This window comes from Nomascus leucogenys, chromosome 12 (assembly GCF_006542625.1).
Source record: "Nomascus leucogenys isolate Asia chromosome 12, Asia_NLE_v1, whole genome shotgun sequence".
NCBI classification, from domain to species: Eukaryota; Metazoa; Chordata; class Mammalia; order Primates; family Hylobatidae; genus Nomascus; species Nomascus leucogenys.
In genome coordinates this window covers 5,011,560-5,025,977 of record NC_044392.1, presented here as the reverse complement: position 1 = coordinate 5,025,977, position 14,418 = coordinate 5,011,560, and the positions used below count along the sequence as shown (strand labels likewise).

The following is a 14,418-nucleotide window of genomic DNA, read 5'->3' as shown; positions in this document are numbered from 1 at the left end:
AGGTAATGCCTATCCTGTTGGTACACAAGACCACACTTTTTGAGTAGCACTGGATGAGACAATGAAGCAGTAGGCAGTAGTTTCTCATTCAATATTTTGGCTAGTATATACCAAACAAAATATAGCCTAGTGATTCTGTATTTGTATTCTATAACTTAGCGTTAGTTACTATTCCTTCCCTAGTTGCAGAATTCCAAAGGTCTACTGACTTATAAAAGTATGACAATCTTGGGGCTAAAACTTTTTCAAAAGGAACACATTAATCCTTGGAGAAACATGATTTACATTATAGGTAATATTTATCACCAGTTTGTGTAGAATAAGGTACACTTGTATCTTCAGGTCACTTAGGATCCCAGCTCTAAACAACAGGGGAAGAGAAATTAAGAGAACATGAGTGTGGGTATCTAAAATCTCTGTCCTGTACGAACTAATTACTTATTGAACAGTAAATTCAGCTTGTCTCTGCCTGGCAGCCCTGAAAGAACATGAGAGTAGGATGGGGGTAAGGAAACAACTTGGCAGATAAGAATGAGGCCTCTATTTCACAGGAGAACTACCTCATACCTTCTCAGAATGTCAATTTTCCAAAATGCAAAATGAAAGAACAGACATCTGATGATCAGCATGCAGGTATATACAATGCCTATTCCCCAGCCATTACTTGGCAATCTCACCTCTAGGGGAAGGTAGGTATGCTTTTGTTCCTGGCCAACTTGTAGGCAGGGCAGATGGGGATACTTGAGCTGAAGGTTATATTTCTGCTTGAAATACTGTGCCACTGTGCACTCCACAGTCTGTCCACTCTCCAGCTGTAAGGGGAATCTGTTTGGAAGAAGGGAAGGAAGGCGGCGTCATAACCCAGCATTCAGTCCCACTTCTCTAGACCCACAGCCATGGAAGCCTCAGACTTTTTCCTTTTTTATTTGGCCCCAATATGATGTGCAGGAAGGAAGTCCCAGACTTTGCTTCATCCTATCCAACTTCTTTGAGCATTGCCACTCATGGGAAAACAGGACATACAGGGCTCCAAGAGAGAAGCCAAAGGTTTGAAAGCAAGTTCCACAAAAGTGAGGACACTATCTGACTCATTTATTTCCAATGTTGAGCATAAAGCCTGACACAGAGTAGACACTCATAATAATTAGTATAGCCTAAGGTCAAGAATGGGAATGGAATCAATGACAGCTTCCCCAAGGAGCCCAGGAGCCTAGCTTTCTTTTTTCAAGAGAAAGAATAATTTGAGAGAGATTTTAACATTTGCCTAACCCTAACAGGAATCAGAGAACACACTTGCTCTCAAGTAAAGAACCAAAGAGGCAAGGAGATCAAGAAGGTAAAAATGGTAGGGAGAATATCAACAGATCAGCGAAGGTTGAGAAAGGATGCCAAATTCCCACAGCTTATCTTCAAAAACAGGGCCAGTCCCCAAGGCTCATTCTCAAGGCCAGTGGGGGAGGAAGGGAGGGAAAGATAGTGAGTTTTAAATCTCAGCCCTTCTCCACCAACAAAGTATGACTCAGCACCCCTGCCAACTTACGTCTGATGGCTAGCAGGGCGACGGGTAACATTACACACGCGGTACTTCCTCTTCATCTGTCCACAGTGGGTGACTTCCACCTTCAGGCCTGAGATACACACACTGCTCGTCAGGGCTAAAATAGGTTGCTCACATGCCCAGGCTTGGTCTCTCCCCTGAGCATACCCCAAGGGGATTTCCTCTTAGGGCTAAAGTGGCGCTGTTTCCCGTCCCCTCCTGTTGGGTCCTCACCCTTGATCTCCTTGGTGAAGCGAACGCGCTGAGAGTCCGTGAGGGGCTTGGGCTGCTCATCTATGTTCCTGATGTCCAGCACCTCACACATGAACTCAATCACTGGCTGTGCCTTATAGAAGGCAGTAGCTGAGACTGTGGGGACAGGGTAAAGATAGCTCAGCTCAGGTTCTGTCTTCCACAATACATGGAGGCACAGCAATTTATACCCTCTTCCTTATAGGGCATTGGGATGGGGGAAGGGGGTGCCAGGGCTGTAGGAATTAGACTAGGAGTGTGGTTGCAGAGCTGGGAGGGATGAGGCTGGGAGTGTGGTCACTGGACTTGGGGTGCCCCTGGCTCCATAGCTCTCCCCACTCACCATCAATGTTGAGCATCATCTTCCACATGGCAGGGCGCACAGACTGGTGAAAGCCGAACCAGACCTCGCGCCCACCCCCCAGCGGGTGGTAGTAGCCCTCAGGCGGTGAGAAGAAGGAGCGGCCCACAGGGGTGTACCTGGCAGGGACAGGCAGAGAACTGGTCCCTCGGGCACAGGCCCCCACCCTGTGAGGCATCCTGGGCACGGAGGAGCCCTGGCCTGAAAGGCAGGACACCGGGGCTTTAATGCCAGCTCTGATGCTTTACTAGTTGTATGACTGACCTTGTGCAAGTTTCTACCTTCTCTCTGCCCTGCAGGGACAGATGGGATGAGGCCCAAAGATATCTAAGAAGTTCAGGGCCAGGGCTTTAAACCATCTAAATATAAACACACACTTGCCTGGCAAGTGGTAGGGCTTCAAATAATTTTTTTTTTAATGGCACACTGTGGGACCTTAACATGTGCTCCCCCTCCTCCCCTGACAGCAGTTCTGCCAACACTAGTAGCCCAGATACTAACTACACCCAATACCTCATGGATGCCAGGTGCCTCATGGCCACATCCAGGGCTTGCACAGACTCCAAGGGAACAGGGATCTGGCCGCTGACCAGGGCCTCATGCAGCATTCGCCAGCTCACAATGGCTAGCCACTTGATGGAGACCTTAAAGATTCGATCCTTCCCTTCCCCAGGAATTGTCACCTCAAAGTCGACCTTCAGGAGGGTGAAAGAAAGGGGTGAAGGATTGCCATTGCTCTGCAAGAATGACCCCCAACTCCATGGATTTGCTGAGAACATGTTCCTCAAGTTGATAGGGGCTCATAATGAAAATCCAGAGTAAGTTCAGCCCCTTAGGTTCTAGCCACCTTGGCTCAGTGCTACTGTTCCTCTCAACTACCTCTCAGCCTAGCAGGAAGTCCTTTAGGTCTATTTTAAGTCTAATCTCAATCTGTTTAGGACACGGACAGGCACATGATAGACTAAATAAACATCAGCACCTACCCACCCCTCACCCTAAAACATACTTTCTCAGCACAAAAGATGAAAAGGATCTCTGGATCACCAGACTCCAAAGAGGCTTACATGAGCTTGGTTCTACCCCAGACCCCTGACACAGGCCTAGCCTGACTCCCAACCTTACCCGTTCGTTGCCAATGGGCAGTGCTGTGACAGTGTAAATGTTCTTCTTTCCATCATACACAGGCTTGCGATCACCAAAGATCTGAGGCTTGAAATGCTGGACCATGTATTCCACCACTTCCCTGTGGGGGATAGGAGTGGCCTGTGGAAGCTGAGAGACTACCACCACTTCAAGATTTTGGAAGTAATTCAAAGTCCAGGCAACGTCCCATCTATTATACTCACTCCTAACATCTACTCTACGACAGTGCTTCTCAAACTTTAACATTCCTATGAATCACCTGGAGATTTTATTAAAATGTAGCTTCTGATTCAGCAGGTCTAGAGTGAAGCCTGAAATTCTGCATTTCTAGCATGCTCCTAAGTGACACTGCTGGTCCTCAGATCACCAAGGCTGTAATGGACCTGAAAAAGTGGTGCGAGTGCTTTCTGAGAAGAGGGGGAGGCTAAAGGGAGAAAAGCCTGACTCCAGGGTCTATCAAGAATCAGGAATAGGGCTAAGTATGGTGGCTCACACCTGTAATCCCAGTACTTTGGGCAGCCGAGGCAGGAGGATCACTTGAGCCTAGGAGCTCAAGGCTAGACTAGGCAACAGAGTGAGACCGCATCTTCTACAAAAAAATAAAATGTTTTTAATTAGCTGGGTATGGTGGCATGTGCCTATAATCCCAGTTGCTTGGGAGGCTGAGGCAGAAGGATCACCTGAGGCTGGGAGTTTGGGGTTACAGTGAGCTATAATCACACCACTGCACTCCAGCCTGGGGGACACAGTGAGACCCTGTCAAAAAAAAAAAAAAAAGAATGGCCAGGTGCAGTGGATCATGCCTATAACCCCAGCACTTTGGGAGGCTAAGGCGGGCAATTCGCTTGAGCTCCCAAGGTTGAGACCAGCCTGGGCAACATGGAGAAACTCCATCTCTACAAAAAATACAAAAATTAGTCAGGCATGGTGGTGTGTGCCTATAGTCCCAGCTACTCAGGAGGCTGAAGTGGGAGGATCACTTGAGCCTGAGAGGCAGAGGTTGCAGTGAGCTGAGATCATGCCACTGCACTCCAGCCTAGGCAATAAAGCAAGACTCTGTCTCAAAAAAAATAAAAAAAAATTAAAACGAAACAAAACAAAAAAATCAGGAACAGAATCTAGGCTGCTCCAATCTAATCCGAGATCTGATAAGCAAAAAAGGTAGAAGAGATGTGAACTGGAATAAGAATAAACTGTGGAAGAAAAATCTCATCTCTTCCATCTCTCTGAAGCACTTAGTCTCACCATCCTATTTTTTCTCCATTACCATCTCTTACTTCCTGACCTCTGAAACTTAGACCCCAGGGTGTCCATTATTCCTTCAAAATTCCAGTTTATCTAACCAACTGACCTTCACACTTTCTAAATCAAAGTTCCTGAATACTACTGGATAACTCAAAATGGTACATTAGAAGCAACTGTGATCATATGGTTTCAATCTCAATTAGGCTTCAGTGCTGCCTAGCAATCTTTTTCATGTCCCTGATTACGTCTATCCCTCCTACACTATGTAGACCATGTAGAACTTTCTCCACTAGCCTCTAACTCCAGAACCCATACTTGTCTCCTATCAGGAAGCAGCTCTAATATTGAAAAAGGCAGAGGATAGTAGGCAAGGACACCCTCGAGTTTCCAGACATATACACAAACATATTTATATGTGTGTGCATCAATTTTTCTCCTTTCTTCTTACACTCAAAATGCCCCTTCCATGTATTATTTTTAAACATATGAAAATATATTCAACTTCACTTATTAGAAAAATACAATTTAAAATTAGACCAAGATCAGAATGCCAAAGATCAAAAAAATCTGAAATATTAGATTGGTGCAGGTATAGGAAGAGACACTCTGATGCCTTATTAATGGGAGTATAAGTTGATACAACTTACCTTTAAAAACAAGTTGCAATATCTGAAAACTCGGAAATGTATTAGGCCAACAGTTCCACTCCTAGCAATTTATCCTACAAATACACTCATATTTGAGTGCAAAAATGAGTCTATATATAATATTCAACAGTTTCATTTTTGTAGCAGAATTTAGACTCAAATGTTCCTCAATAGATTTATTACATAAGTTATATTACAGCCACTCAACCTATGCAAAAGAATGAGGCAGATCCATATGTGCTGGTATGTAATATCTTCAAAAATATATTGTTAAGTGGAAAAATGCAAAGTACAGAACAATGTATAAAGAACTCTAAGTTTTGGGTGTTTAAAAATGTTATATGTGCATATATGCCTGTATATACGTAGAAAAGTATCTGGAAGCATATTCAAGAATGGTAACAACTGGCCGGGCACGATGGGTCATGCCTGTAATCCCAGCACCTTGGAAGGCTGAGGCGGGCAGACTGCTTGAGGTCAGGAGTTTCAGACCAGCCTGGCCAACACAGTGAAACCCTGTCTCTATTAAAAATACAAAAATTAGCCAGGCGTGGTGGTGGGTGCCTGTAATCCCAGCTACTAGGGAGGATGAGGCAGGAGAATTGCTTGAACCCAGGAGGCAGAGGTTGCAGTGAGCCGAGATCACGCCACTGCACTCTGGCCTGGATGACAGAGTGAAACTGTCTCAAAAAAAAAAAAAGAATGGTAACAATTGGTCAGGCACGGTGGCTCACGCTTGTAATCCCAATACTTTGGGAGACCTAGGTAGGCAGATCACTTAAGGTCAGGAGTTTGAGACCAGCCTGGTCAACATAGTGAAACCCTGACTCTACTAAAAATACCAAAAAATTAGCTGGGTGTGGTGGGGGGGCACCTATAGTCCCAGCTACTCAGCAGGCTGAGGCAGGAGAATGGTTTGCCTGTCATCCCAGCTACATGGGAGGCAGAGGTACGAGAATTGCCTGAACCTAGGAGGCAGAGGGTGCAGTGATCTGAGATGGCGCCACTGCACTCCAGCCTGGGCGACAGAGGGAGACTCCGTCTCAAAAAACAAACAAACAAAAAAAGGTAACAATTAATGGTACTGGGGGACTAGAGACCAGGATAGTAAGGAGACATTTTTCACTATCATTCTTTTTGTAATATTTGAATTTTTTAATATTATACATATAATTTTCAAATAATAAAATTAATTAAAGAAATACCACAGACGCCGGGCATGGTGGCTCATGCCTGTAATCCCAGCACTTTGGGAGGCTGAAGTGGGCAGGTCACCTGGGGTCAGGAGTTAGAGACCAGCCTGGCCAACATGGTGAAACTCCGTCTCTACTAAAAATACAAAAAAATTAGCCAGGCATGGTGGCAGATGCCTGTAATCCCAGCTACTCAGGAGGCTGAGCCAGGAGAATTGCTTAAACCTGGGAGACAGAGGTTGCAATAAGCTGAGACCGCGCCATTGCACTCCAGCCTGGGCAACAAGAGCAAAACTCCCTCTCAAAAAAAAAAAAAAAAAAAAGGAAATATCACTTCCTCTAAATAAGGCTAATCCCTCCAACTGTGCATCCTACAATGTCCTTCTGCCTCATCAAGGACATCCCATTCATTTCTCCCCTCTGTCCCATACCTTTAACCTCTCCCTCTTTACTAGCTCCTTCTCCTTAATCTGTAAACATACCCATATCTCATTCTTTAAAACTCTTTATTCATTCAACTAATATTGAAATGTAGTAGGCACTGTACTTATGTCTTAACTCAATGTAGTTAGATTAACTAGATCAACTACTTTCTGCTGAAATTGCTCTGGCAAAAGCCACTAATAATCTTCCAATAACGATGTCCAATTGGACTATTTTTCAGCATTTACCCTACTTGGCATCTCCCTCTCAAAAACTTCCTTAGATTTGGTGATAATACCCTCTACTGGTTTTTCTTTTACCTTTCTGGCCCCTCTTTCAAGGTTGGTGTCTTTCAGATTTGGTGGCTTAGGTGTGCATCACTTACCGGTTGACTCTACGGGGACACTTATCTGGCTTGATGTCCACCTCGTAGTGGTACACGTCGATCTTAGGGATGTCCACCTCAAAGTAATTGGCCAGGAGCTTGATTGGTTTCCCCACAGTGCCAATGCCAGGCCGGCGAGGTGCCTGGAACACCTGCTGCAGGGGGGGCAGGTAAGCGCCCGCAGCTACAAGACAAAGAGGCTGGTGAGGGTAAAGTCTGGCAATCTCCTAACTACTCTTATCAGAGAAGGAACAAGGCCTCCCAGAAAAGGAACAAGAGAGTATAGAGAATGCCTCTTTCCTGCTACCCAACCCAGCCAAGGGCTTCCAGGGGACATCTCAAGTTCATCTGTGTGTGTGTGTTTTTTTTTTTTTTTTAATCTCTCTCCAGTTAGGAAAATTATCCTTATCGTCTATTTTTAATTAAGTTAATATATAAGTTCCTATTGCATGTTAAGCAGAGAGACTAAATCTGGCTCCTAGTAACAAAACCCTTTCTTTCTTCTACTAGAGTAAGACACTTGCCTCCACCAGGTATCTGGCAGACCAATAATTTCTATTCTCTGCCAGCCAGATGCTCACTCCATTCGTCACCATGCTGAATACAAAATGGCATAACCTTGATGTTCCTTTATAGGTGGGCAGGAAGAAGATCCAGAGAAGGCCAGGCTGGGGAGGGCAGGGTCAGTGTTTGAGGCAGGATTAAGGCAACTGAATGGCGAGAGTTGGAGAAAGGGAAAAGGAGAAAAGGCTCAAAGGATAGAGTTTGGAGACTAACGAAAAGAGAAAGGGGGTTGGAGAAGAGGACAGAGCTGGAGGTCACAATAGAAAAAGGCCAGGAGAAAGAGAAGGCTGGAGTCAAGGGGTGGGGCAAAAGAGGTTAGGGTTGGAAGCTCAGGCATGAAGAAACAAAGCGGCAACCGGGGAGACAATGATTAAAAAAAGCTCGAATAAAGAAAGAACTAACGGGTTTGGGAAGAAGAGGTGGCAATTAGAATGCTGGAGAAGAGACACTGGCTCTGGGAATAACACAAGATTCTCTCCATGCCCCACAGATCCTTCCACACAGAAGGTCCAGACAGCAGCAGAAGAGATCAGTTTCAAGACAGAGAGGGCCCTTGGGAAAGGGATAGGGTAGGGCCAGATCCAGCTCCTTTATCCTCTTTTGCCAGTCTGGCTGCTTGCTGTCTCCAGTCTTATTTTCTAGCTTGGAGGGAAGAGAGAAAAAAAGGGAATAATATGCTACTATTGTTCTTGGTAGTAGAGAACCAGCCCAGGTGGGAGAAGAGAGGGATAAACCAGCCCAGAACCTCCCATTACCAGACCTCTGCTTTCACAGTCAGACAAGCTGGGGGGATGGGGCATATCCTCAGCTGGGGGTCAGGAAGAGGTCAGAACCATTCATGGGAGGGGCAGCTTCCCAGAGCTAAGCTGCTCTGTTTCCCTCTAACCACCTGTCAAGCCCAGTCCCACTCTGCAGACAGGGAAATGAAGGCCCAGCCTGGATGGAAAAGGTCTTCAGAACTCAGCTACGTGGGGAAGTGAAAACCTATCTACTAGCGCCTGGCTGCCTACCTGAGAAAGTGCTGGACAGAAATTGCACACAAGCTCACAGACAGACAGACACACATTCCCATCACACACATCCAAACACACACTGAGACCTTGGCAGTTTACACTTACACACATATCCTTCACTGCCCTACACTGAGTTCTTCAAAGGCAGGGACTACATCTGCCTTGGTCACTGCTTAATCTCCAGTGTCTGGCACACACACAGGAAGTATTCAACATACTGATATGAAATGAATGAACAAACATATCCATAGGCACACCACAAAAACACACAGCACACAAACACACGAACACCTACAATTGCCCAGAAACAATTATAAACACTACACAAGACAAACATACACGTTTGTGGGTGTAGTCAGTAAGAGACATCCTTTCGCTCCCCAAGTTCTTATATTTCATTCACCTTCTTCCCCTCTCAGACTGAATAATCATTTGGGGCCTTGGGAAAAAGACAACCCCGAGAGCTGGGGGGGCTAGTTAGAAATGATGGGGGATGGGACAGACACTCTAGCCTCAAAGCCTTCTCTTCCCCAGAAACCCGACTACGTACCACACATAGCCTTAGAGCACCTTCCTCTCCAAAGAGGCTTTGGGAAAACAGGGGAGCCCACACCCCCACTTCATCTCCAAACTAGGAAAGACAGCAGGAAGCAGGAACCTCTCTCCCATTCCATCCCCCTGAAAGCCTAACAACAGCACAGTCTCCTCCCCGCCCCCCTTACCCCAGCTTTTAGTCTGAGAAAGGGAGACACTTCCCTACAGACCCAGACAGGGACAGACGGCCACTTTGTGATGCAGATGAGGGCCCCAGCACAGAGGACAAAGCTTGGGCCTAGGGGGAAAGGGGCGGGGCCCTTCTCTTCAGACAAAAGCAAGGAGGGAGGGGCCCGTTAAAGGACACTCCCCCTCCCCCATCCCCAAGGAGCCCAGAGGAGGAAAAGTAACAGAGCTGAAAGCCCTGGCTCAGGATTCCTTTCTTGCAGTTCTGAGGCCCACACACCTCCCAAGGAGCCAGACTGCCTATTCAAAAGACACAAATTCAAGGTTAGGTTAGGTTAGGTTAGGTTAGGTTAGCTGGTGGGCAAGCAAAGACTAACAGGCCAATCTCTCCAAAAAGGATCTGTCCCATGTGAGTATACACTTTATTAAATATCCACATACGTGCGTAACCATTTATGTTCACACCTGAATGTGATTTGATTTAATTAATAAACATGTATTCTGTGCCAAGGCCTATACACTAGGCACTTGCTAGTTCTACAAATAAACCAGACACTGCTTCCACCCTCAGGGAGCACCCAGTCCAGTGTATGTGCTTGGAACACACCTGAGCACAGAAGGCAGACCTGGGCATAAGCCCAGTGAGGCTAGCAACAATGCTTTAGTTTTTTGGGGGTTTTTTGTTGTTGTTTTTTACACAACGCTTTAGTTTCATGTATTATGTCCTCAGGCCACCTTGGGACACCACTCTAACTTCTTACAAGAGAACAGTCCGGGCCTAGGAAGGAGGCAGTTATGGGGTCCCTCGATCTGCAGCTTCCAGACCGAATCTCAATTATACCCTTTACTGAGGCAAAGCCTGTTCTATTAGGCTTTTCCCAAGGCTCCGGCTGACTCCAAACAGCAGGTTCTAGCTCTTTTCCTAGCTTATTTTTTGTAACAAATTTTTAAAAAGTCAATTTTTCATCACTCCAGAGCCTATTAGGAATTCATCAGGATAAAAATCATTAGTCTAGAATGGGTACCAGCAACCAGCAATCCATGTGGGCCTCAATGACCTACCCCACTACTCTAGTTCATGGGTTGTTGGAAATAGTCCCCAGCCTTGAAAAACAGGAGTTCCTGGGATGGAGAGAGGGGCCTGACAGAGAGGAAGTACTCAAGTCAGTTGCTCCCTGCTCTTATCCTTAGGACTACACAGTCTATACAAGGTTGGTTGTTAGGGGGAAAACAGTCACTAAGTACTTAGAGATCACTAAATGGATAACTTGAGTGAGGTGGTAGGAGCTATTTCCTTGGGAGGGTGGGAGGGAGTTAGGTCTGCTACAAAAAAACAAAATAATTCCACTAGGAAAGGAATGAAGTTCATGTCCCAAATGGAAATTTGATTCCCATCCCCAGACCAAACGTAAGGAAGTGGTGAGAGATGACCTGAAGGATTCCCAGGTCCAGGCTCCTCGTCCCATCACAGGGTAAGACACTTAAGACACAAGAGGTATCACCACCCCACAGTCCATCCTAAGAACTCCAGTTTTCTTGAGGCAATCCTGCCTCAGTTTATCCTCTGTTCCTGTGTCTTTTCCTCCTCATTGCCTGCAAATAAGAAGTTAAGACTATCACCTAGGCCTCACCAGGGTGAAGGTTATAAACTCCCCCATCCTCCAACTTGTTTGTAGGGTTTAGATCTTGACTCTAAACACAGCCCTGACAGTTTCTGGGGAGTGGGGAGAGGAAAATGGAAAGATATCCATAGAAGACAGGAGCCATGAAAATATTAAGAAATATTGGAATAAATGTTATAAATGTAGAGTGTAACCTTAACAGACAATTCATTGGAAAAGGTCATTATCTTTGGATTAAAAGCCCCCATCTCTACTCAGTATTGGAGCAGAAACTTGCAAACCAAGCAGACAACTCCTTCCAGGTAGCCCCTGCCCTGTCCTTGATTCCTCCGTAACCAATATCTTTCCTAAGGCCTATCTTCAGGAGGACCCACCCCCAGAACCCATTGCTTCGGTCCCAGCCTTTCCTGTGGCAGAAAAATGCACTTTGGCAGCTTCCCTCAACCCATTCTTAGCAAACTGTGACTGAGGGCCAAGGATAAGAGCCCCTAAAATGGGGGAGGGGACCATAACCATTTGCACTCTGCCAGCATAACCTAAGAGAGAATGCACCCCATCAGCGCGCTCCTTTTTCCAAGCCAAACGGGGCGGGGGGCAGGGGGCGGGTGGAGAGGTGGGGGTATTCGGACAGCCACGCCCCCACCACGTCGGGCAGCCCCTTCCAGCTGCCACCTCCGCGCATGCTCCAGAGCCTCCGCTCCAACTCCCCAGACCCACGGGGGGGAATCCCGGGACTGGGTCCCCACCCACCGCCCCCTGACCCTCGCCCTCGCGTCAGACCCGGTGGGGCGGAGCTCACAGTCCAGCTCTGGCGCCTTCTCCCAAGAGACATTAGCCTATTCCAGCCCAGCGGAGCCCCCGCCCCCGGCATGCGGTAGCTCCAGGCCCATCTGTGTCGCCCCCTCCTCTCCTGGACACCTGGAGCCCGTCCCCTGCCACCTGCCGGGCCTCTCCGTAGGCCTCCACGGATGTCTGGGAGTCCTTCCGTGCGTGCAGGCCCTTCTCCCAGATTACTTCCAACCCGCAGGACTGTATACAGCCTCCTTGGACAAACAGCCCCCATCTCAGGGCTCTCTTCACATGGTTCTCCCCCGGAACTGCACACAGCCTCCTTCAAACTGGGCCCCCATCGTGGGAGAGCCCTTCTCCTCACTCAGGAGCGCTTCCCTCACTTGGAAACCACGCTTTTCAAGCGGGAGCCCCCAGTCCTTGGAGCATGCACCGTTCCGCCTCCTGGGGGCCCTTACCTGCTCCCGAGGGTCCCGCTTCCATCCCATATACCCGTGCGGAGGTCAGGCGGCCCGGAGACTGTGAAGTCCAGCGTGAGGGGCCTAGGTACCCCGCACTCTCGCTGCTCGGGTTCCCGGGCCGGGCTCGGCTCCCTTACCAAGCCCGGCCGCTCGCGCCGCCACCCCCGCAGCCTCCGTTGCCGCCGCCGCCGCGGAGCCTGCAGCAGCTCCCACTGCGAGCGCCCGGCCAGCTGCCAGTGCGCAGGCGCGACCGCCGGGCCCAGGGGGCGGACCGGAACGAGTCAAGCAGGGCGCTCCGACGGCAACAAAGGCCAATGGAGAGGGGCGGGGGCACCGGGGACCCAAGGCAGCGGCCCCTGGCGGTCACCCGTCGCCATGCAGCCCGGCGGGAGGGCGCCGGTGGAGGTGCCTTGGAACCGCGCAGTGGTGTAAGTGGGGTAGGGCGAAGGGACATCCCGCCACAGCAGCCTTCAGCCCTGTGTCTTTTCCCCAAATAGGTCCCTCCAAACCTACACACAGCCCCCGCCTGTCGCACCAAGCTGCGCGCACACATTATGGGAACCCCACCTCATTCCCAGACCCCCTGGCACTCCAGCGCCCAGGGGCCCTGCCTCCCACCTCTCCTCCCAATCACCCTCATCCTTCAAGTCTTGGCTGCAAAGCGACTGCCTCCACGAAGTCTTTCTCCGTCCCTAGTCACTGAACTCACTGACGCCACCCCCTCTTCCAGGCCGTGTGCTAGACGCTGAGGCCACAGATAAGTAGAGACCCTGCCTACCCTGGAAGATGTCACAGTTTGAACTTAAGTGCCGCTACAGAGCTCTATCTGCCGGACCTGGGAAGCACCACCTCCACTTTCTCATCTACAGCTCATGCCTGAACTCTGTCAATCAGCTTCTGCCCTCACCACGTCACTTAAATGACTTTTGGGGTTGAAATCCAACGGACACTTTTCAATTATTTCTCTGCAGCATCTGTCACTGTGCCTCTACTTCCCTTCTGAGCCTTCTACTTGGCTGCAGCATCTTCTGCAGTCTTCTATTGCCTAAGTCCTTTTCAGTCTTTTTAAAGGGCCCCTTTTGCTTTTGCCTCATTAACTGTTCACTGTAGTTCCAAACCCAGCTCTCTTCTCATTCCACTCTCCCCTTGAAGGTCTCATCCACTCTTACGGCCCAACTATCCTTCCAAATCTCTGTTTCCAACCATGTCTCAGACTCACATTTCCAAGTGTCTGCTGGACAGCTCCACCTGGATATCCTACCAGCACTTCAAATTTAAGAAGTCCAAACCAAACACTTTATCTTTCACTCACAAACATACTTGCCCTGTGCTTCCTATCTCGGTGAATAGCGCCTTCATGTCAGAAATGACAGTTCCTCTATCCCTTGTTCTTTCCATCTATTCAGCTGTTCACCACGTGTTGACACGTTTACCTTCTGAACTGCTCTCACATGATTCACTGCCATTCTGATGGTTTCTTATGCTGGTGCAGACCCTTATCATATCTTGCCAGAAGTATCACAACCACTTCCTTGCTAGTTTCAAAGTTTCTGGGAACTCCCATTCTCCCTCCTATTCGGTCTGGTGCAGTGATAGGCGGGGTAAGAAACCCAGCTCAAACATCACTTTCCCATAAACTCACACAAATTTTTGATGTCTGCTTTACACTAGATGCCATGCAGAGGCTGGGAACTTAAGGGGTGGACCATAACCAGTCCTTACTCATAAGGAGATTAATTTCTGACACTTATACCATGCCTTGCTTCTAGAGGTTCTCAAACAGCAACCATCAGAATCACCTGGAAAGCTTGTTAAAACTTGGATTGGTGGCTGGGCGCAGTGGCTCATGCCTGTAATTCCAGCACTTTGGGAGGCCGAGGTGGGTGGATCACCGGAGGTCAGGAGTTCAAGACCAGCCTGGCCAACATGGTGAAGTCTCGTCTCTACTAAAAATACAAAAAATTAGCCAGGTGTTGTGGCAGACACCTGTAATCCCAGCTACTCAGGAGGCTAAGCCAGGAGAATCGCTTGAACCGGGGAGGGGGAGGTTGCAGTGAGCTGAG

General features: G+C 48.2%; 1 protein-coding gene across 4 annotated transcripts in view; it reads right to left on the bottom strand.

Moving 5' to 3' along the window:
* The window catches only part of AGO1 (argonaute RISC component 1), a 40,989-nt gene extending 28,382 nt beyond the window's left edge, over positions 1-12,607 (bottom strand). Inside the window, exons 1-8 of one of the 4 annotated variants that reach the window (XM_003273413.3) lie at positions 12,353-12,607; positions 7,187-7,370; positions 3,273-3,393; positions 2,664-2,845; positions 2,133-2,269; positions 1,772-1,906; positions 1,541-1,628; positions 678-825 (exon numbers count right to left, since the gene is read on the bottom strand). In XM_003273413.3, the coding sequence (XP_003273461.2) occupies positions 678-825; positions 1,541-1,628; positions 1,772-1,906; positions 2,133-2,269; positions 2,664-2,845; positions 3,273-3,393; positions 7,187-7,370; positions 12,353-12,377 (1,020 nt within the window). In that variant the 5' untranslated portion in view covers positions 12,378-12,607. Of the gene's footprint in view, positions 1-677; positions 826-1,540; positions 1,629-1,771; positions 1,907-2,132; positions 2,352-2,663; positions 2,846-3,272; positions 3,394-7,186; positions 7,371-12,352 lie in introns of those variants that run through there. The other 3 variants (XM_030823421.1, XM_030823422.1, XM_030823423.1) reach the window with 3 other exon arrangements.
* Between the last annotated feature and the right edge of the window lie 1,811 nt (positions 12,608-14,418).